The following is a 24,468-nucleotide window of genomic DNA, read 5'->3' on the forward strand; positions in this document are numbered from 1 at the left end:
CATCAGTGGGGGCACCTGCGCTGGATTCGAGGAGCGAGGGGCTCAGCACCCACCCTGGATCATGTATTCCCATACCAGGCGCATCGTCGGCTGCTGTCTGTCCGTCCCACCGAACACCCCAGGACAAAGTTCCTATGGCGATATGGTGCAGATTACTTTAACTCCCACTGACCGTGGTGGCCACTGGCTGCAAAGCTGAAGGTATCGCTTGTAGGGAATTGGCAATGTTAGCAATGTGAGCATCTCACAGCTCACAAGTGAATTCCCATGGGCAATGTGCCATGTCTCAGACCAGTGTTGTTGCCAAGTGCCCCGATCAGACTGTGAGTCGTTGACTATTTGCCTGAACACTGGAGGCATCAACACCACAGAGGCAGCAGCCAACAATCAAACACCCAAGAGCTGGGTCTCCGCACTGGGGATATCGACACGACCAGAGGCTGGGAATGTGGATCAGGGAGGAAACCTGCGCCTCGTCCAAGTAATGTAACCGGCGAGAGTCTGGGGTCTGGGGTCCAGTGCAGTTCCGATGCCTTGACCGCCCTGGTAGTGCCCTGCAGAACACCCCCTGGAGGGTCCCACAGCAGTGGGACAACGTGCTGGAGGTGGAGGCGGAGGAAAATGCGGCCTCGTCAGAGGAGGACAAGGAGGAGCCAGACCAGGAGGGGCTGGAGGACGATCCCAGGGAGGCTCCATGGGAACAGTTGAAGAATGGAGGATGGTCAGTGGGAGCAAGGGCCTGGCATGCATGGAGGGCCGGCTTCTCATCGGACGTGGACTTATCCGTCATCTCACCCCCTCTTCCTTTCCACTGCCCCCACCACCCGTACCCCCTCTCCCCACCTGATTCTGCACCATTCCCCAACCAATCTCCATCCACCCACCCCATTTGTACCCAACCTCCAATCCCCACCCCCAGCAGCACCCTGCTCAACCAGTCTGTGTTACATCACTCCAGAGTGCTGGGCCTGTGTCGGCACTGTTAGCGGATCAGTTGATCCATACACAAGGCAGGAGGGTGATGATAACCCGCTGTGAACTGAGCTCTGGTGCACCTCAATCTATGGCACAGTCTGACTCCAGTCTGTTTGCGCCATCACACCTCACACCCATCACGTGGTATGCCTCGGCAGGGAAGGGGGTGTGGCTGGTCTGAGACCATCGTGCCCAGAAGCCGGGGGAGGTCAGAGGGCAACTGGGCCTCTGCCGTTCTGTCTAGGTGTGGCCCCGGGATGCATATCAGAGGTGGAAGTAGTCTGCTTGTGACATTTAATAGCCCTGGCGGGCATTGTCTGGGGGGGCCTGGGGCCGGAGGGCTCCGGCCAACCTGCCGGTGACACATGCCTTGCCAGGCCACCCTGTTCTGCCCGCTGCCCCAGAGGCACACCATTGTCAGGAGAGGGGTCTCGGGTGGGCTGGTGACCCCCGTTGCCTCTGCGCGGCCTCGGCAAGGTCCACCTGAGACTGGGACATATTCTTCAGCAACTGGACAACCCGAATGGGCTGGCACCATCAGGGCTGGCACCATCAGGGCTGGCACCATCAGATAAAGGATCTGCAGGAGAATGGACATGTGGTCAGTGGGAGGGAAGGATGATTATGTCCGGCATGAACAACTCACGTGTGGCAGATTGTCTGGTTGGAGGCCTGTAGATACACACCTCTGGAGCACAGGTCAAGCTTGCCGTCGCTGACCGTTCTGTCCTCAGCCACCCCCACGATCTCCAGGGCCCGTTCGTCATAGTGGGTGAGGACTCTGATGTCTAGCACCCCGCCGCCCATCTGGGTCCTTTCCGGTCTGTCTAGGGCAACGTGTCTTGCGGGGACAGAGAGGGGGCATTGTGTGCCGCATGCTTCATGCATTGCTGGGGGGGTGGAGGGGGTCATGGCTGGTACTGGGTGGAGTGTGCTGGTGGGTGCCAGGGTGTGTTGGGGCACAGGTGTAGCATTCTGTTGGAGGGTGCGATGCCAACCACAGGGTCATCGGTGGGGGGGGGGGGGCAACTCGGGGTGGCAAGTGAGACTGGTGCCAGGGGCTGTTTCTAACTTACCCGTGCAGCCTGATGGAGGTCATTGAGCTTCTTGCGACACTGGGTGGCAGTCCGCCTGGTGTCACTTCCTGCACTGACGGCTGCTGCCATTGCATCCCAGGTGACACTGGCTGCCCTGTGGCTGACTCTCTGACCCCCTCGGGAGAATAGGGCATGCGTCTGGACTCCACCGCGTCCAACAGTCTGGCCAGGATGGCATCTCCGAATCGTGGAGCAGGTCTGCCTGGTGGCATGGCTGCATGTTGTCTGGGGTTTTCTCTGCAGGATGGGTATAACTGCTGCTCTCCCTCGTTAGCGGGGAGCTGCGGGCGGGGACCATGGCGAATCAGGTGGTGGGACAGACTTTCCCCACGTGAAGCCCGTGGTGCATCATTACCAGCCCTAATTGCCGTTAGATACCGGTAGCAGTCTCGACGGGTCGGCCATGAGGAAGCACCCGTTATTCTCGCTCACTACCACACTTGAAAAATGATAAATGAAATGAAAATCGCTTATTGTCACAAGTAGGCTTCATAAGAAGTTACTGCGAAAAGCCCCTAGTCGCCACATTCCGGCACCTGTTCGGGGAGGCTGGTACCTAGAATCGTTTCTGTAGGATCGCGCCCTAGGTATTGGACTTATTAACATCCCCCTTTACCTTACATCCATGTCACCAATGTCAATCTCTCCTTTGCTCCAATCCTGTCCTTCTATTCTGTCCCACCTCCTCCCCCTGTGTCTCCAATTATATATAAATCTTTACATTCCGTTTTTAAAAACTTCTTCCAATAAAGGGGTAATTTAGTGTGGCCAATCTACCTACCCTGCACATCTTTTGGTTATGGGGGTGAGACCCATGCAGACACGGGGAGAATGTGCAAACTCCGCACGGACAGTGACCCGGGGCCAGGATCGAACCCAGGTCCTCGGCGCCGTGATGTAGCAGTGCTAACCACGCAGGTTGTGGTTGCCACCCCCAGGTGCCCCCCCTCCCCCCGCCGATGGCCTTGTGGAGGCCCTATAAATCTTTACATTCTTATCCATTTTCAGTTTTGTAGAGGAATCATATGGACTCAAAACATTGACTCTGTTTCTGTCTTCACAGATGTTGCCACAACATTTCCAGCATTTTCGATTTTAATTTCAGATTCCCGGCATCTGCGGCATTTTTGTTTTTATATGGTACCAAGAGCCAACTGCCACGGTTATTGGGACGTCCGACTAAAAATGGCAAGAGCAGTCCAACCTGGAAGAGTTTCGACAAAGACGCTTTTTTTTATGTCAGAAGGAGCCGATGTTTCCCTGCTGTGATCTTTCCCTCCCTCTTCCCCCAGGGGACACCCCAGTAGCCAGGCCTGCTCAGGGTGTGCTTTCCAGAAAGCAGGAATTTGCAGCACCTCCAGTTTTGAATGGAATGGAGGACCGCTCATGAATTTAAATATCCCTATTCTTCTTTGTAAACAGACATCAAACCTCATCTGCCAGACCCTGGACCACAATTAGAATCTGGACCCACTACTTGCATGGAAATCCACAAGTGTAAGAAATCCACCGTGGAAATGGACCATTCAGTCCAGCCTGTGAGTGTGGGTGTTTGCATTTCACGCGTTCAAATAATTCTCATGTATTAGAATGAAGGCTGGTAGAAGTAGCAACTTTCAAAGAGGAGAAATTGCAGGGCAATTCCTTTCTGATCACTGCTGCATAACGATCAAAGAACATTTCTCAAACAGCAATCCAGCCACCAGCAAAATAACACCAGAGAGTTCAGAGGATAAAGCTCCATTGAAAAATGTCTAATCCCACCACCCTCGATGGCTCAATCATTCATTTCAGGTCAAACGTCACAAATTCAGAGTCAAGCCAGATTACTATTTGAACAAAGGATAATATAAGGTGATGCAGTTCAGTGAAGAGGCGAGGAAATCGGGTTAAGGCAGCCAGCTTCAACTGAAGAGCCAGCATCTGCACAAGCACGTTAATCGGGCGGGTTCTTCCGCCAGACCCCCACGGCGTGTTTTACGGCAGTGGAGGCAGCAGTCCCGCCGCTGTCAACGGGTCTTCGCGTTGTCCGCATCCTCCGCCGCTGGGGAAGCCGCAGCGGCGGGGGACCGGGGGGGTCGCCGTCAGCGGGATGAACGACTGGACAATTTTGGCCAATGGGCCAAACAAACTCTATCTACGATGTGAATTCCTGAATTATTTTGCCTTTTTGCCGATTAAGCGCAATTTGCTTCCAGAGGAAGTAATTAAGCACTTCAATAAAATTACAAATAGCTTTAAAATAATACACCAAGCTGAAATAGTAAAAAAAAAACATATGCTTTTTATTTTTTTTGCAGTTATGTTAAAAAGCTTGGAAACTGATGCAAGAAGCTCCAAACGCTGAGACACGACGTGACATTTCTGGTTGTTTCCAATACATGTGAATTGACCGTTTGTTCAGTTAGCATGCATCAAAATGTCCACGTAATACTTCCTGGTTTTTCACTTGCTAAAGCTATTTTTCTCGTAAAAATTGTTTTACGTGTTCATAATAAATGTTAACCATGTAGGGGTTAAAATATAAGCATCCAAAACATGTCACTGAAATCTTTATTACAGAAAAGGTATTTCCATGTCTAAGTACGTTTTATGCTTAGATCATTAAAGAACTAATTGTCCACGCACAATTTGCGGCAATAATGAATTCATCCAAAATATGTCACAAGGCATTCAGCTTTTTGTTTCAGAGTAGGTGCCAGTTAAAAAATATTCCTGCTGCCAATTCTGTAGAATGTTATGGCAATGTCTGTTGTTACATACTTTGCATGCTTGAAACCAGAAGCATTTATTGCACTTAATTTAAGTTCAGTTGTGGCTTAGAAATTCTGAATGAGATTCTGCATTTTTCACACATTTCTAATCACGCCACAAAATTTTAATTCATGAATTACAATGACTTTAGTTCAAGGAACCAGTGTTAAATCTTTTTGCATCATTTAGTTAGACAAAAACCCAGAAATCCCCAGGAGGTATTTTGGGGATAGAAAGCCCTACCGTCTCCTGTGTTGACCACTAACCCCAATGAATATCCCCGGGGTCGATGGTTCTTACACATCTGCAGGCAGGTGCTCAGGCCACTTGTGGAACTGACATGCCGATGGCCATTTCTTTCTTTTTTTAAATTCAGTGTACCCAATTCATTTTTCCCAATTAAGGGGCTACTTGTGACAATCAGCAATTTTCATTTCATTTCATTTTAATTTAGCATGGCCAATCCACCGACCCTGTACATCTTTGGGTTGTGGGGGTGAAACCCACACAAACACGGGGAGAATGTGCAAACTCCACACCGACAGCAGTGACCCAGAGCCGGGATCAAACCTGGGACCTCGGCGCCGTGAGGCAGCAGGGCTAACCCACTGTGTCACCGTGCTGCCCTGCCGATGGGCATTTCTGCTGCTCTGATGTGGTGCCTATTTCAAGAAGGAACCCTACAACCCTTTCAGAGTCATAGAACATAGAACATAGAACAGTACAGCACAGAACAGGCCCTTCGGCCCTCAATGTTGTGCCGAGCCATGATCACCCTACTCAACCCACATATCCACCCTATACCCGTAACCCATCAACCCCCCCCCTTAACCTTACTTTTATTAGGACACTACGGGCAATTTAGCATGGCCAATCCACCTAACCCGCACATCTTTGGACTGTGGGAGGAAACCGGAGCACCCGGAGGAAACCCACGCACACAGGGGGAGGACGTGCAGACTCCACACAGACAGTGACCCAGCCGGGAATCGAACCTGGGAGCCTGGAGCTGTGAAGCATTTATGCTAACCACCATGCTACCCTGCTGCCCCAAAGCTAAAAACTTCTAAAAACTTAATAGAATGAAGTTTTTAGAATTGGCTAGATTCCCATTCGGCCAGTTTCCATAATGCAACTAAGTGATTTACATAGAATTTACAGTGCAGAAGGAGGCCATTCGGCCCATCGAGTCTGCACCGGCTCTTGGAAAGAGCACCCTACCCAAGGTTAACAACTCCACCCTATCCCCATAACCCAGTAACCCCACCCAACACAAAGGGCAATTTTGGACACTAAGGGCAATTTATCATGGCCAATCCACCTAACCTGCACATCTTTGGACTGTGGGAGAAACCGGAGCACCCGGAGGAAACACACGCACACACGGGGAGGATGTGCAGACTCCGCACAGACAGTGACCCAAGCCAGGAATCGAACCTGGGACCCTGGAGCTGTGAAGCGATTAGACGTAAACACCCCAGAATTTTTTTATAGGTGATAAAAGGGTCGCGGGTCATGATTTAGGTTAGTCCTGTCTCCACCCTACCCATGTAGATTACAGCATTTTGGGGCCCAGCACTTTCAGGGCTGCTGCATTCAAAAACAAAGCAGTAATCTGCATTAGTAATGGCAGTAATCTGCATTAGTAATGGCAGTAATCTGCATTAGTAATGTGTCGTTTTCTTGGACCCGCAGAAACATGAGTGGAATATATATTTCTAAGCTAAAAATGGAGGTTATTGTGTCAAAATGTTACCTGTGACAGGCTAACAAACGTGTCAGTGGAGTACTGGGGGAATGCAGCATTTTTGCAGTGAGATATTCAACTGATGCCCAATCTGCTAATACAGGTGAATGTTAAATACCCTCTGCCTCATTCCTGTAGACAAGCAGCTCCCCTTTAACTAACACCATCAAAGAGATTACTGATCATTCATCTCATTTGCTACATGTAGGGCCTTGCTATACACGTTGGCTCCAGTTGTTTTTATAACAACAAAGGCAGTGCTTCCAAAATAAATAATTGGCTGTAAAGGAACCCAAAAGGGTAATATAAACTACTGTACCAATGCAGAAAATTAATTGAACATGTTTGAAACTTTCACCCTGTAAATCATATTTTAAATAAATTTAGAATTCCCAATTAATTTTTTCCAATTAAGGGGAAATTTAGCGTGGCCAATCCACCTACCCTGCACATCTTTGGGTTGTGGGGGTGAAACCCACACAAACACGGGGAGAATGTGCAAACTTCACACGGACAGTGACCCAGAGGTCGGGATCGAACCTGGGACCTTGGCGTCATGAGGCAGCAGTGCTAACCGCTACACCACCGTGCTGCCCCTCACCCTGTAAATCATGCCTGCACCTATAGGCACAGCACGAGATGGCACATCAAAGTACTGATCTAGCAGCTAGCTCCCTGATGCTGACCTTCAGCTGCCCACAGCCCTGCTGACCGGACAGACGGTGCTTCCTATAGGGTTTGGGTGGGATTCAAAGCCTGAATACAGAAATGAGGCTCAGAAGTTAACATTTCTCTGGCTTCAACATAGAGTGCAGAAAGAGGCCATTCGGCCCATCGAGTCTGCACCAACCCACTTAAGCCCTCACTTCCACCCTATCCCCATAACCCAACAACCCCTCCTAGCCTTTTTGGTCACTGAGGGCAATTTATCATGGCCAATCCACCTAACCTGCACGTCATTGGACTGTGGGAGGAAACTGGAGCACCCGGAGGAAACCCACGCAGACACAGGGAGAACGTGCAGACTCCGCACAGACAGTGACCCAGCGGGGAATCAAACCTGGGACCCTGGCGCTGTGAAGTCAAAGTGCTATCCACTTGTGCCTCCATGCTGCCCATAACATGTGGGTTTGTGACTCTCCCCAGTCACACCCCCAACCCCTCCTCCACCAACTGGCACCCACCACCCTCCCAACACCAGCCAACAACTCCCAAACCTCCCCCCCCCCCCCCCCCCCCCCACCCAACACACACACACACAATCTGCACGCACCAAATTAAAACCATCACCATACGGTTACCTTCATGAAATCACCTCATTGTAAACATGTCCTACATGGAACGGGGGTAGGGCAGGTCATTGTTATTTTGGGAACTTTACCTCCCAGAGAACTGGATAGTTCAACAGTACGTTCTGGCGAGGGTGTTTTACACAGTACAAAATCCACTGTCTGTGGGAGTTGCAAGCAGTCCTCCTCATCCTGACCTTGAAAAGTGTGGTTCTCCCTGTAGTAAAGCTGATTCGAAGATGCATTTGTATCCACAGCCGTCCCATTATTCCGACTGGAGTTTAGTTCTGTTGATTCACAGTAATATAGTTGCTTCAGTCTCTGCTGCATTGCATTTAACAATCCCAGATCACGCACGTTTTGCTGTTGAAGGGAAAGCTGGCCATAATGGCAATTACTGCAAAACTCTGTACAGTCCTCACAAATTGAACAAGTACAATCCTGTACCTCTTGGTTGAATGATGATTGATAGAGGGGTACAAGATGTTTCTTTTTTAAGCCGGCTTTCACATTTCTCTCCAAAGTCGCCTTCACACAGTCGTCCTTCCATTCCTCTGTCATCTTAGGATCTTCGCTAATCTTCGTTTGAGAGTGACTGCGCCAGTCAAATGACTTCTTCAGGGAGGACTTCATTGGCTGCTTCTCATTGCGATATCTCGCCCTACACTTCACCGCTGGAAGTGCAATTCTAGTATTTCCAATTGAGCCGTTTCCCTTCTCACGCAGCGTCTGATTAAAGTCAGAAATGTACTCTTCCTCTATTTCATCTTCACTCGCCGTCAAATTAACTTTGCATTCGTCTTTATCGGAGCATTTGCTGATTGTGCTGCAACAGACTGCTGTTTCGGAGATCTTGCTAATGCAAGGCTTCCGAGATGGTTTGCTTGAACTGGTTGCTATCGAGGGGTTATATTTAGTCCGGTGAGTTTTGCTGCCCAGTTGCTTTGTTATTCTGTTCATCTTTCCTTCGGGCTTCCCACGGTTTGGAGTTCGAGGAGAAAAGTCTTGTACAACTGGACTTTGGAAAGTAATTTTCGTGACTACTTGTGTGACAGGGTCTGGATGAGCTCCTTTCTCAGCACTGGCGTTTCCCACATTTCCAACACCGTTATCGTCAAAGCACAACTTGTCAGAGCCAGTCACGCCTGTACAGTTTGTAGCCTGACTTACAGATCTGTGCTCAATCTCCATATCCAAGCTGATTCCATTTAGAACGGGCAGGCTACAGATGTGTTCCAATTCAGTCCTTCAAAATTTTAAAACAATTAATAATGAGAAATAATAATTACGACATTTAAAAAATTAGCATTTTACATCACTTCGGTGAAACATTAATTATACTGGAGAGGCAAACTTCTGGAGACATATAGGATTCTCAGGGGGCTTGACAGAGTAGATGCTGAGAGGATATTTCCTCTTGTGGGAGAGTCCAGGACCAGAGGGCATAATCTCAGAGTAAGGGGTCGCCCATTTAAAATAGAGATGAGGAGGAATTAGTTCTCTCAGAGGGAAGTGAATCTGTGGAATTCTTTACCACAGGGGACGCTGTAGGCTGGGTTGTTGAGCATGTTCAAGGCGGAGACAGACAGATTTTTAATCAGTAAGGGAATCGAGGGTTATGGGGTTAAGGTGAAAAAGTGGAGTTGAGGATTATCACATCAGATATGATCTCATGGAGTGGTGGAGCAGACTCGATGGGCTGAATGGTCTACTTCTGCTCCCATGTCTTATAGTCTATGGAGATGAATTTACAGTTTTCTTTCCCTGTGATAAATAGTTCATAAGCTCCTCTTAAATTCTACTTTGATCATCATTCCCTTCTTGTCCAATTTCACTTTGATACTTTCAGACCAAATATCTTGGATTTTCTTCCTCCTCTGAAATGAGATTAGAGCCATGATTTTAACTTGCGAAAGGGTAAATGTAAAAAAAAACAAACACCTTTTCAAAAAACACCAGCCATGGAGAATTATGTAACAGGACAGTGAGAGATTTAAACCACAGCTCACACACCATAATTTGCCATAATCGATTACACGTTTAGAGAACATCAAGGATAAACCAATAGTTACAATACCTGAACTATGGTTCCACCCTGAAGCTTTAGTATTAAAATCAGATTCCCTCAGAATTTTGATCATGTTTGGGAAGCAAGAAGTGAATGTTTCCCTCCCAATACTATTTAAGTGCCTCCCAAGTGTTGACCGTATCCATGGCGATGCTTGATGGCTCCTTACGCTTTAGAACGATGACTATAAGTTGGATAGAGGGGCATGAGGGGGTCAATTAAATGGGTGAGTGCTTAAATCAGAATGGGTATGGCACTGTTAAAATACCTGTAAATCAGAAGGGAGCGTGACGGATGAGGTTTGTGCAAAACACCGTTTTACCTGTGACAGCCACAGAGTAATAGTCACCGGGAAACAGCGTATGGAAAAGGAAAGGCCTCAGCATCAATTTATTTTCAGATCAGCCTGACAAATCTAGTGAAACTAAATTACCCTTTGAAGAAAGAAGAGCTAATGCTTTGATCGGCAACTAAATTACCACAGCCGTAAACATTTTCATAAAAATGAACTCCAAACAAAAGATTATTTAGGTACCTGGAGCTGCTGTCTGTCACGGGCTGATCACATCTTTTACTCGAGATAGACTTAAGTTTTCTTACTGAAGGAGCAGCGGAGTGTTTGGGGCAGCTGGCACCTTTTACATTTAGACCTGATCGACACACCCTAGGCCAAAACACCAACAGTAGTTTAGGAATTCTTCCATTATTTGTGCAACTCGCCCACTTTATAATAGGCTCCCAATCAGTATTGGAATCCGGGAATGATGTGCAGAGAGCTACTTTTCATTCTAAAATTGACGATTAATTTTGATCGTTTTAAAGTTGTTCACAATGAGCTGTTCCCCCTAGTTCCTCACGAACAAGCAGAATGTTCTGTCATCTGTATGAGGGAAAAGCAAATAGGAGCCATACGAACATACAGAATAGAAGAAGTAGGCCACTCGGGCCTGCCCCGCCATCATAGCTGATCTGTTTGTCTTTCGGCATGTTTTTATTCTTGGAATGTGAACAACACTGGCAAGGCTGGCGTTTATTGGTCACCCCCCATTTACCTTGAAATGTGGGCCACTGACAGCAGTTTTCTGTACCTGAGTGGCCTGCTACTTAAAGGTTAACCACATGTGGGCTGGAGTCACATTTAGACCAGGTAAAGGGCAGTAGGTGTCCTTCAATCATAGAATCCCTACAGTGCAGAAGGAGACCATTCGGCCCATCCAGTCTGCACCAACCCTCTGAAAGAGCACCTCACCTAGACCCACTCCCCCGCCCCATCCCCTCAACCTAACCTGCACGTCTTTGGACACTGAGGGGCAATTTAGCATGGCCAATCTACCTAACCTGCACGTCTTTGGACTGTGGGAGAAAACCCGGAGCACCCAGAGGAAACCCACGCAGACACGTTTAGAACGTGCAAACTCCACGGCGACAGACACCCGAGGTCGGAATCGAACCGGGGTCCCTGCCGCTGTGAGGCAGCAGCGCTAAGTGGCAGAAGTGACAGAAGTGAAAAAGTTGTTTTTTTATGACAATCCAGCAACTTTAGGTTCAGCTTTATGATCACAGCTACCGATTTTCAAAAACTGAATTCATATTCTAAAACAGGTGACTACGGGGTTTGGAATTATGAATTTCTGGATTATTCATCCAGCTTCTGATTTACCAATGAAGTCACATAACCACCAAGGGCAGGAGGTGGCACAGCGCTTAGCACTGCTGCCTCACGGCGCCGAGGAACCGGGTTCGATCCCGGCTCTGGGTCACGATCGTGTGGCGTGTGCGCATTCTCCCCGTGTTAGCGTGGGTTTCGTCTCCACAACCCAAAGGTGTGCAGGGTAAGTGGGTTGGCCACGCTAAATCGCCCCTTAATTTGAAAAATTAATTGTGTACTCTAAATTTATAAGAAACAGAAAAGTCACATAACCACGGTTACCGCAGTCTTGGGCCTAAAAAATCATTTGGTCCCATGGAGCTGCGTGATTGCCAACAGAAATGACTAATGCAGCAGTTACTCCAGTTGCATAGTAAAACATGTTGGCCTATGGCTCTGCTACATCATGGTGGTGGGAAAACTGTACCAGGAAAAAGGAACTAAACAAGCCTATTTGACTGGCTCTTTGAGAAGTTCTGATAATCAGGCAAAATCTTCTGTGCGATAAACCTTAACCTTTCATCTTGGTTTCTAAAAACTGTGCTGCATGGAAGAAGCAAAGGAATAATGTAAGTGAGGCCGATTTTCCATTAGGCCCCAGCGCAAATCCTGTTATGGCCGGAAATTCGTGTAAGAGGGCCATAGCGGGATTTGTGATGGGAGATCTCAGAATGACATCTTCCCTGTCCTCCACTGGTGACATATCAATACCACAAATTCTGACACATTTAAATATTCAATATCGGCCTAACACCAAATCTTCCGGGACTGTCAGATGTTCCCACCCAGCGGAATGACGTGACGTCGGCGGGAATCACTACTGGTCTCCAAAAATGAAGACCAAATGTGATGACCACACTGGGGGCTCTGAGACCAGTGTTGCCTCCCGTGTAGTCTGAGGACAAACAAGCCGGTTTTCAACCCGAAACTGGCACTTTGCCATTTTGGGGGGAATATTCCACCCAGAAACTGAAAGAAATGATTCAAAATGTGATAAGTATGGCGGATCGGCATTTAAACGATCCCTCTGCCTTCACTCCTGTTCAACCAGGAGGATGGTGGCTGTGGTAGTCAGTGCCAGCAGCACAGCATGGAGTTCCGGCGTCCAATGCTGCCAGAAAATGAATGACCCCATTCAACCTGCAAGGGTGAGTGACCATCTGTCTCCTCCTGGCATCTGTCCCGTCTGTCACACCAGGAACGATAACATTAATCCACTCCCCACCTCCCAACCTCCTCAGCATCTTCCTCAAATCCTCTTGGCACTCCTCAGCACTAACCTTTCCTGTTTAGGTGCAGTGCCCACACATGCCATCTGCTGTATCTGCCCCCCACCCACCACAACAGGCCAGCCACCTGGCTTACAATCTCCTCTTTGTGTCATCGCAGGAGAAGATAACCCATAAACCCATAATAAAAAGGAGGTTCCGCAGCTGGGAAGCGCTAGCTTACCCCTCCCGATGCCCAGCCCTCAACAGTCAACCCTTGACGATTAAGGATCCATCACTGACCCAGACAAGGACAGTGAAGCGTCTGTGGTTGATGGATGTACAATGATGCCCAATTGGATGGACGAGAATGACGCGCAGGAATGTGAGAGGGCACAGGTACTTTCTGAGGCAAACAAAGGCCAGGCCAATAGGCAGCACGGATACTCAGACTTGCAATTCTCTTAATCTTATTGTTGTCATGCCGCAGTACTCAATGCACCTAGGCAGTCGATGCATGACGTACGACTTAAAACCCATCGGAGAAGCAAATATTCCATCTGTCTCGCCTTCTCTCTCTGAGCGACATGCAGCCAGCCTCTTGGGTTGGCAGCTTCCATTCTTTAGACTCCCTTCCACCCAGATCTGGAGCCCTGATTCCCCCAGGCCATTGGCAGCAACATTTGGGAGATTGCGCTCAGCTCTCTGCCGTTCATGTGGAGAACAACAGTGACTGCGAGAAGGTCCTCATTGAGGAACCCTTGCACTATAATTTCTGAGTGGGCACACCTACTGAGAACCACACAAATGATACGCCCACACTGCTCAAACCCCGATCTTCTGATCCAGAGGTACGGACGCTACCACTGAGCCACAAGGCCAGCGTGAGCATCGTTCTCAAGCCTGATTCTCAGACTCATTCAAATGGAAATTTAGTCCAAATGGAGCTTCAAATCACCTGGTATTTCCTGTTTCTGAAAAATAAGTTGCAGAAGATCGGTGCTGATTAACACCAGGTTTTCTCACAAACCCCTTTGACCATTTTGTACTTGCAACAGAGTCCGATGAGCTATTTACACTCTTCACACTTTTTATGCTTTTCACGCTTTTGATGTCATCATCGTCCACTGTGTAACCATGTTCGATCTGGAACTTGCGTCCCACCTTTAGTCCTACCTTGTTTACATGAAAAAAACAAAGAAATAAGACATTCCGAATCTGTGATGCACCATAACTCTGCAATAGGAGGAGTCGTAACAAAATCATAAAGAATACAAATGACTTGGCCCAGAAAAAATCTGGCAATATTTCCAGGACAGCTACATCTGAAGTGTAGAAGAACAAGAGTTAATTGCGATGTAATATTCCGCAGGGATTTGACATTGAGAAGTGGTTTCCTCTGAATGGAGAATGCAGTGCGAAAAGTCAAAGTGGTGACACACTCAGACATTGGTGGGGTGGGGAGGGGCGATTCTCCGGTCATGATGCGCCCGGCACAAATCGGGCTACGTCGAGAGATTTGCGGGAGAGCCCCGAAACAGGACTTGCACAAGGCGGCGAATCATAGAATTTACAGTGCAGAAGGAGGCCATTTGGCCCATCGGGTCTGCACCAGCTCTTGGAAAGAGCACCCTACCCACGGTCAACACCTCCACCGTATCCCCATAACCCAGTAACCCCACCCAACACTAAGGGCAATTTTGGACACTAAAGGCAATTTATCATGGCCAATCCACCTAACCTGCACATCTTTGGACTGTGGGAGGAAACCGGGGCAACCGGAGGAAATCCACGCACACACGAGGAGGATGTGCAGACTCCGCACAGACAGTGACCCAAGCCGGAATCGAACCTGGGACCCTGGAGTTGTGAAGCAATTGTGCTATCCACAATGCTATTGTGCTGCCAACGGACAGTACAGGATGCTCCCGACTGGCTGCAGGTCGTGTACTCTGCTTCATGCCCTCGCTGGGCGTAAACCAGATTAGCATATTTGATTCATAATTTAAATATTCTCGCACGGTTTGAAGCCGGATTCTCCTGGAGCCCGGGATCCCTTGCCTGCCGGCACAGCGCGGAGCCGGTGGGAGTCACTACTGGTCTCCATCACCACAGACCAGATGTGACGCTCACACTGGGGAGCTCTGAGGACATTGTGGCCCTCGTGTAGTTGGAAACATGGCAGTGACATGGCACTGTACAAGGCCTGGGGCCCAGAAAGGGAGCCTGGAAGAGACGGGGGCCTGAAATAGTGATCTGAAAGGGGGGTGGCATGAAGTGGGGGGGGGGGGGGGGGGGGGGAGTGTGGGCGCATGAGGGGATGGGGAGCATGGGGGTGGGGTTTTTAGGTGACCTCATAGCAGAGTATCGCTCACATGGAATCCTAGAATCCCTACAGTGCAGAAGGAGGCCATTCGACCCATTGAGTGCAGCAACTCTATCCCAACAACCCTAACGAACACATCCCTGGACACGAAGGGCAATTTAGAATGGGCAATTCACCTAATCTGCACATCTTTGGACTCTGGGAATAAACCAGCGCACCCGGAGGAAACCCACACACACACACACGGGGAGGATGCGCAAACTCCGCACCGTCACCCAACCCCAGAATTGAACCCGGGTCCCTGGTGCCGTGAAGCAGCAAAGCTAACCATTGAGCCACCGTGTCGCCCCACCTGGGGGAAGGTCTGCTCGTATCGACGTTTGGGGAGGAGGGGGCCTGAAGGGTGACCCATTGGGAGGGACCCAATGTCAGCAATCATGGGGGGATGGGGGAGAGTGAGTTGATGCCGGTGAAGATGGTGGTGGGAGGGGCACTGAAGCCGGTGATGTGAGTGGAAACTGAGCCCTTTACTGTCACTTTGAGATCAGGATGCCCCCCGATCTCTGTGAAGTCGGGCTTTTTGGCATGTTTGGGCCCCGCCCCTCTCAATGCCGGTGCAAAACACATCGCTGCAAAAAATTTCTAAGTGGGGGTGGATTGCGATCCAGACAGTGCCGACCCACCCACCAGGAATTGCACTGCATTCCTCGCTGGAGACCACATTTAGAGTTTTTGGGGGGAGAATTACGCCCTGGTATTTTTTTTTTTAATTTTCCAATTAAGGGGCAACTTAGCATTGCCAATCCACCTACCCTGCACATCTTTGGGTTGTGGGGGTGAGACCCACGCAGACAGGGGGAGAATGTGCAAACGCCACACAGGCAGTGAGCACCCTGGGATTTCAATTCGTTCTTGTAACTTGGCGTAGTATTGGAGCAGTTGGAAGGAAAACCACAATATCGCATGTTACGGCCAGACAGAAAGTCATGAGATTTGTCATCGCTGTCAAGCTGCAAATCACTTTCCCTATTCTTAAACCTTGTTAGAGTGGACCCCAACATGGTGGTCATAGCTCGCTCACAACAGAATGTGTCAATCTGAAAGATAAGGCTGTTGACAGTTCATGCATTCATGTATTCTTCTGTTTTGATAGAGGAATGATCAGGAATGAACAAGCTGTGTGAAAACGCACACCGAGAGACCTTCCTCTACTTCTCGAGAGATCCAGCAATAGACACAGGTTTCAATTGGTAGCTGGATTCTCTGTCAGCGGGATCCTCCGCTTAGCCGGCAGCGCACTCACGGCCGCAGATTTCCCGATGGCGTGGAGGTGCCCACAATGGGAGACCATTGGCCTGCTGCTGGGACGGAGAATTCCGCTGCTGGATTAGTGGGCTACGTTTCCCATAAATAGACAATGGGCGGGATTCTCCGTTTCCCGCACCTGTTTTCTGGTGGCGTGCGCCCCGCACGCCGCCAGAAAACAGGTGCGGGAAACGGAGAATCCCGCCCATTGTCTATTTATGGGAAACGTAGCCCACTAATCAGAGGTCAAGAGGTGATTAAAAACCTTAATCATAACTTTTAAAAATAGTTAGCAAAAGAATTCAATTAGATTTTTAAAAAAATCAATAGTAGTAGAAAATATACCACTCATTTGGTGAATAAACAAGTATAATTCTCCATTAAAATGAATTTACTCTTTGGCATTTGGTTGGGAATGCTCCAGGATATTGTTGCAAAGATGAACTATCCCCTTCAACGCCATCTGCTAATTCAGCACAATTTGGATTTTTATATGTTGATTCTTCTGCTGAAAGTTGCAGAATGTTCCTGCGAAATACATAAATAAACATTGACGTTTTGTAGTCTTCCACTCAGCTGTGTTGTTTCCCGTATTTTAAAAGTGAAACTATTAATATTTGCTCCCATTTACATATGAATGGATACATCAGGGAGATGGGCCACAATATACAACGGTCACGGCATGAAATGAGCAAGGCTGAACAGTACAAACCTGACTGTGCTGGATCCCAAACCACAAACTTTTCTCCCATTTCCCGTATGCTTTTCAGCTTCCTCCACATTCTCACAAGTCCTACTCCCATAGCCCCTGAAACGAGCACAGTGTAACAGAAAGTTGATCACTGCTTATTATACACTTCACTTTTGACAATTCCTGCCAAAACTCAAACCAATCATAAGCAGTCATTTTCTTGATTCATCTTTTCAAAAATGTATCAATTAATGTACGTAATCGACATTTGTTTGCAGAGTACCTCAGATTTCGTATAACCCCGGCAGAAAATTCCAGAAAAAGAAAATGACATTTTTATTCAAATATGTACTTCATGCAAATAAGTGCCTTTAAAATATTACGGTCCAGCTATGTGCATCACTTATTAGTGCATTAATTGCATTTTATATGCTCAATTGTGATCAGAATCAAGCTGTTGCTTGTTACAGTAAAACTGACTCAATAAGGGCGTGCAGCAGAGTGGTTAGCACTGCTGCCTCTCAGCGCCAGGGATCCGGGTTCGATTCCGGCCTTGGGTGACTTCGGGTCTTGGGTGACTGTGTGGAGTTAGCACATTCTCCCCGTGTCTGTGTGGGTTTCCTCCGAGTGCTCCGGTTTCCTCCCACAGTCACAAAGATGCACAGGTTAGATGGATTGGCCGTGCTAAATTGCCCCTGAGTGCCAATGGTTAGATGGGTTACAGGGTTACGGGGATAGGGCGGGGGAGTGGGCCTAGATGGGGTGCTCCATCAGAGGGTCGGTGCAGACGCGATGGGCCAAATGACCACCTTCTGTACTATAGGGATTCTATGGAATAAGATTTAAGCTCAGTAATTGAGTATGTTTCAGTCATTAATGTAGTTTTCATTAAAATTTCCATTCTCCCAGTGTCTGCATGGGTCTCACCCCCACAGCCCAAAAGGATGTGCAGGGTAGGTGAATTGGCCACGCTAAATTGCCCCTTAATTGGAAAAAAAAAGAATTGGGTGCTCTAAATTTTTTAAAAAGGAAAGAAAAGAGGAAGTAGTAAGTGTTGATATTAAAGAAATATCCCAAAATGAACCTCGCCCCTCTCATTTTGGTATTTCCTGCTTAAAGGAGGAACAGTAATCCTTTGGAGTATATTTATATAGGAATATAAAACATTGAAAACTCTGATAGATTTTCAGATTATTAAAAGTAGCAATTGAATTACCCTACCTTACTACCAAAGGAACATTGCTGGGCACAGCGATATTGGTCCTCTGCCAGTGAAATCCATTCAATTTGAGAGTTTTCTTCTTTTCCATAAAGAAGTCAACAATACTAGAAAATGGCACTTCACTTCCTTTTACGAAGTTCTTTTGAAGGACTGTACAGTGGATTTTTGGAAGATGAGGAACTGATGTTTTCAGGCATGTCCTTGTCTCTGTCACCCCACTGAGATGCTGCTTCGACGCGGCCAATAAATCATCTAAAATATTTTGAAGTGAAATGCCAATACTGAGCATATGGTTCCGGCTTGAAACATATTTTTTTCTTGAACTTCCAAGAGAATTCAAAACTGGCAAAAATTTGTCCATTACCGTACCAATGGATTGAAAATTCGGCCTAAAGTATTTTTAGGTAACCTGCTCTCAGGGAAGGACTATGCCGTGTAAGGGTCCTTCTTGTTGATTCCCTTATTTGCCCTTTATTTTTTTCCCATTATCATTTGATCCATGGATGCTTAATGGACATGTGTCTTTAAGTCAAGCAGCAGAGAGAATGAGGAATTCCAAAAGTTGCAGCATAGTATGTGGTGCTAGCTTTCGAGCAGCAGAACTCAGACTTTGTGGCACCCGAGAAATGGGTGGGACTTGGTTTGATTGGTTGGCTGGTGGCCAATGAATTGGTCAAAAGGCTGTATTCTGCCCGGCAACAGGTGATAATTGGCTCCTGTCTGAGACCTAAGGAAAGCAGAGTTGGAGACTGGACACTGATATACAAGGATGTTCTCTCTCTCTCTCTTTCTCTCCCTCTCTTCCTGGTTTTTCTCCAGAAAAGCTCCTGTATTTCTGAAACTGAGAAACCTGAATGAATCTAAAGTTACACCCTTACAGACTGGAAAACAGAGACCTCGACCTGAAAGCCTGGTGTGAAGGATAGAGTGCTTAAAGACAACCATCTGAAACAGACTCTTTACCCTATTACTTATTATTTTCACCTCTCTCTTCCCCTCTGTGTTTGTTTACTGTGTGTGTATATAGCGGATGGGGTAGGTTAAAGTGTGGGTTATGAATTAGATAATAGTTAACTAGTTGAATTTGCTGCCTATGTCATTATAGTTCTTGTTATTAATATAAAGTAATTCTAATTAAATATACAAACTGGTGACTGTAATTACTGGACAGCTAAGGGCCAGAGTCTTTGGGTATTTTTCTAAGAATTATTGGTTAATGACTTCTGGTGATGGGGATGTGTTGAGCGGATGCACGAAAGGTGGCTCTCCTCCTAAGAATTTGGATTTAGGCACTTTGAACTCAAAATAGACTGCTGGAATCGGAAAAGAACACTCCCTCACTCTCCTCCAACAACAGCAAGACGAGTCATGCTGAGCAGGGTCGAAAAGAAGGAAAAGGCAACAAAGGCCTGGAGAGGCGAACCGGGGAGGCGGCAAACACACGGGGCAACAAAACCAACTACACCCGACCGGGAGCGACCACCAGGTAGAGCACCAAGCTCCCCCCGAAGAGCGGATGGAGGGAACTGGTTACAAAGGAACTCCAGGAATTCAAGGAGGCCATTAAGTCAATATGAGGGCAATGGTCAAGATGGCGGAAGTGCTGATCACCATGCAGGCAGCCCTGAAAAAGGTGGAGCGACAACTGAATTCACAGGGGGCAACCATAAGGGAGCTGGAAAAGGCCTCAATTGACCAGAGCAACTGGATCGCTGCACTGGAAACGGAGGTAGCACGTTTGGTGGCTACTCAAGGGGTGCTAAAGGGAAAGCTCGAAGATCAGGAGTATCGATTGCGATGCCAGAGCCTAGCAATAGTGGGCCTAAGGGAGGGAACCGAGGGCAGGAACCCCAGGGAACATGTGGCCCAGATGCTGGGCAACCGGGTGGGGAGAGACAGCTTCTCCAAGACACCAGAAATAGACAGAGCCCACACGTCACTCCGGCTAAAGCTCAGGGCCGGGGAACAGCCAAGGGACGTAGTTGCAGAAGTACACCAGTACCAAGACTGGGAAAGAATCCCGAACTGGGCCAAGCTGACAAGGTCCTGCAACTGGGAGGGGCACCCGATTAGGATTTATCAGGACATTGGGACGGACCTGGCAAAGCGCTGGGCAGAATTCAATAGGACCAAAGCAGCCCTGTACAGAAACAGGGTGAAATTTGGAATGCTATACCCAGCCAAACTGTGGGTCACCTTGCAGGGCAGAGGGCATTACTTCACTACTCTGTAGACGCGGACAATTTCGTCCATAAACACGGGCAGGGAAGACAGAAGCATAGCCAGCGATGAAGCAGACATCCTGCCAGACTGGGACTGTGAATGACTATGTGTGGAGGATTGCACCGCCTCAGTTTGAATGTGAGAGCCAAGGCTCAGAAAGGAGAAGGCAAGGGCAGCAGGGCACAGGAAAGGGTGAGGAAGGGCGGGACGGTGGCGCAGTGGTTAGCACGGCTGCCTCACTGCACCGAGGACCCGGGTTCAATCCAGGCGCCGGGTCACTGTCCATGTTTGCACATTCTCCCCGTGTCTGCGTGGGTCTCACCCCCACAACCCAAAGATGTGGCAGGTAGGTGGATTAGCCACGTTAAATTGCCCCTCAATTGGGAAAAAAAGAATTGGGCACTTTAAATCAAATAAAAAGGGGAGGGGGAGGAGGACTGGGGGGGGGGGGAGAACAGACATGCAGCGGGCGAAGGGTCAGGTTTAGTCCGACCCCAGGAGGGAACCTCCTCACCTGTGGGAAAGCTCATGGCAGGAGGTACGAGTGAAGGGGGGGGGGGGGGGGGGGGGGGGGGGGGGGGGGGTACGGCTCATCTCCTGTCACTAACTGGGGTTGTGGTAAGAGGGGTGAATGGAGGAAAAGGACAACAATAGGAGCAAGGGAGGGAGGGAAGGAGGGAATCCGCAGGGAAAACAAAGGGGCAAGGGGGAAAGGGCGCGAGGATGGCTACAGCAGATTGCACATGGCAGCAGGGAACGCAAAGAGACACTTTGGAGGGTCCCCAAACTCAGGGAAACCCCGAGTGCAGGGGCTCACCCACGTGCCAAATATATAGTTGGAGGGCAGGTTGGGTGGCCCCTGGACAAAGTGAACCCCGGAGCACAGAGACTCGGTCTCATCATGAGTAGGTGACCCCGGCCATTTTGGATGGCCCCCTAACAAAGGGAAACCCCGGAGTGCATGGGTCCATCCACAAGGTAAGTATGGTTGATCCCACAGGAGGAGGGCAGCATGGTAGCATTGTGGATAGCACAATTGCTTCACACCTCCAGGGTCCCAGGTTCGATTCCGGCTTGGGTCACTGGCTGTGCGGAGTCTGCACATCCTCCCCGTGTGTGCGTGGGTTTCCTCCGGGTGCTCCGGTTTCCTCCCACAGTCCAAAGATGTGCAGGTTAGGTGGATTGGTCATGATAAATTGCCCTTAGTGTCCAAAATTGCCCTTAGTGTTGGGTGGAGTTACTGGGTTATGGGGATAGGGTGGAGGTGTTGACCTTGGGTAGGGTGCTCTTTCCAAGAGCCGGTGCAGACTCGATGGGCCGAATGGCCTCCTTCTGCACTGTAAATTCTATGATAATCTATGAATAGTCACCTGGAATGTCAGGGGATTTAACGGCCCAGTGAAATGATCCAGAGTCTTTGCTCGCTTGGAAAAAATAAAGGCCGACATAGTCTTCCTCCAAGAAACGCTCTTGAGGGAGAAGGACCGACTGCGGGTAAGAAAGGGCTGGGTTGGAGAGACCTCCCATTCATGCAACCGGACAAGAGCTAGAGGGCTGGCCACACTGTTCAGTAACAGGACGGTGTTTACACGACGAGGACGGTTACGGACCAAGGGAGACAGAAGAGATGGATTAGAGGCTGGCAACGCACTATCAATTTATACGATAACAGATTTGAGATCGATCCCCGAGTATTTTAGCATTCAATTAATTATAGTATCAATGAATTCTCTATTGAAGTGCGGTTCCATGCATTCCTCTCAGCTACTAATCTATCTCCTATTGTGACTATTTCAGATTAAATCAGTCAGAAATAATATCTTGAGTGCTTATTTAATCATAAAATAAATTCTGAAAATAGCATCAGAGTGGGTGTGCAACAGAGCTGAAATAATCCCCTCAGGAAATGTGGCAGGAATATAAGATTACCATTTTGATGGAAAGTGTCAGAAAATGAAAACTGCAGTCAAAAATCTATCTCGTCAAATATCTGGCAAGCGTGGAAGTATAAAACCATATTGAAGCAAAATAATCACAAAATATTTCAAAATTGCATCTCTACTTAGCTCCATATTTTCTGAAAATGGCATCTCTGATCTGTGCATTTTTACATAGTCTGTGCAGGCTCTGCCACCTGCATTTCTCTGCACCAGGCATCAGCTGACTTGTTCCACAATTGTGACCATTCGTATCGGGTGAAAACTTTGGTAGAATGTGTAACAAAGTCAGAGACTACCTACACTGCAGGAGGAGGCCAATCGGCCAATCGAATCTGCACTGACCCTTCGAATGAGCACTCCAGCCATTTACACATGCACATCCACTGCGCCCTATCCCCCTAACCCAGAACCTCATCTGCACATCCCTGGTCATTAAGGGGCAATTTAGCATGGCCAATCCACCTCACCTCCGCATCTTTGGATTGTGGGAGGAAACTGGAGCACCCGGAGGAAACCAACGCAGATATGGGGAGAAAGTACAATCTCCAGACAGAGGTCCCTCGTGCTGTGAGGCAGCAGTGCTAACCACTGTGCCCACCGTGTCGCCCTATCATAAATCTGTTCTTTTTATCTTGTTACACACAGTGCAAATCTCCCCCCCATCATTCTTCCGTTGATGTTTAAAGCGTCCTCGCTCTGACAATCCCTTACACATCTTCCACACAACTCCAAGGGGAGTAGAAATTACTGGAGCTCACTTCTCCATATAAGAATAATGTCTGCATTTGTGAGCACATGGATTGTAAAATGACATATTGTTCATTCCATCTGCTATTCTGTACTTTCATAAACTTTTAATCTTACCTGTTAATCTCAATATCTCCTGTGATCTTATTGATGGTCTTTTGTGCAATGTGACATGGCTCTGTGAATATATTTCCAAATTTGAAACTGTTCAGACCATTTATAATGTAAAGCAACACACTTTAAAGATTTTGAAACAGACAGCCACCTTAATCATCAGCTTCAACATCAAAGACAGTAAATACTGGACGATCTCAGCGGGTCTGACAGCTTCTGTGGAGAGAGAAGGAAGGTAATGTTTCGAGTCTGGATGACTGCAGTCAAAGCGTCATCCAGACTCGAAACGTCCTTCTCTCTCCACAGATGCTGTCGGACCTGCTGAGATTGTCCAGCATTTTCTGTTTCTGTTTCAGATTCCAGCATCCGCAGTAATTTGCTTTTATCTTAATAATCAGCTGTATATTTATGCAAACAAATACACCAACTTTAACATTGTCTCACCCTAACATTCTATGATTTTGATGAACCTAGAGTTAAAAAAAACATACCGTAAAATGTACAGAGCGATATATATTTTATTTTCCTCACTTTAGATAAAAAGCTTACTATCTGGGTGATCTGACATATCCTATGATAATTATTTTCTATCCCAAAATATTCTGAGTTAGATCTCAGAGTTGGATGCAGAGTGAGGCGTAAGCTGCATGAAGGAGTGGATTCCAAGATAATTCTGCATGAATAATTATCATAGCACCTCATTCCCCTTTTCATGTTTTCACTATTTTAATTCTGACGGACGGTTCAGAAGCTCAAGGCATTGGCTGATGTAAATGAGAACCTCCTTCGTCACGTTTCATTAAAATTCTTTAACATGTTTCAGTGGGGAACATATATTTAGATTATTACAAGAAGGGGTGATTCTATCTAAGTTAATACAAAATAACAGATTAATTCGGAGATACATTTCTATCCGCCATGCTCATCCGTTCAATTTCTAACAACGTCAAGCTAATGTGTCTATTATTTCACTTCTAACTTTAGTACATAAGCACTTACCGATATTTCCCTTTGAAGTCTTTGTTCACAGCTAGTTATTAATTTGGTCTTGTACAGAGTCTCCATGGTGGAAATCCTCTATTGACCTTTTCTTGAAATAATCAAATATATCAGA

At 47.7% G+C, this 24,468-nt stretch overlaps 1 protein-coding gene across 3 annotated transcripts in view; it reads right to left on the minus strand.

The window, feature by feature from the left end:
* Window positions 1-7,822: 7,822 nt before the first annotated feature.
* The window catches only part of LOC119955279, a 31,015-nt gene continuing 14,369 nt past the window's right edge, over window positions 7,823-24,468 (minus strand). For all 3 annotated transcript variants that reach the window (XM_038781349.1, XM_038781351.1, XM_038781352.1), the window contains 8 exons: window positions 24,354-24,444; window positions 23,358-23,418; window positions 18,330-18,582; window positions 17,130-17,225; window positions 16,813-16,945; window positions 13,745-13,962; window positions 10,466-10,594; window positions 7,823-9,108 (listed from right to left, as the gene is read on the minus strand). In XM_038781349.1, coding sequence (XP_038637277.1) covers window positions 7,890-9,108; window positions 10,466-10,594; window positions 13,745-13,962; window positions 16,813-16,945; window positions 17,130-17,225; window positions 18,330-18,582; window positions 23,358-23,418; window positions 24,354-24,419 — 2,175 coding nt within the window. In that variant the 5' untranslated portion in view covers window positions 24,420-24,444 and the 3' untranslated portion in view covers window positions 7,823-7,889. The remainder of the gene's footprint in view (window positions 9,109-10,465; window positions 10,595-13,744; window positions 13,963-16,812; window positions 16,946-17,129; window positions 17,226-18,329; window positions 18,583-23,357; window positions 23,419-24,353; window positions 24,445-24,468) is intronic.

The sequence above is a fragment of the Scyliorhinus canicula genome, chromosome 20 (assembly GCF_902713615.1).
Source record: "Scyliorhinus canicula chromosome 20, sScyCan1.1, whole genome shotgun sequence".
NCBI classification, from domain to species: domain Eukaryota; kingdom Metazoa; phylum Chordata; class Chondrichthyes; order Carcharhiniformes; family Scyliorhinidae; genus Scyliorhinus; species Scyliorhinus canicula.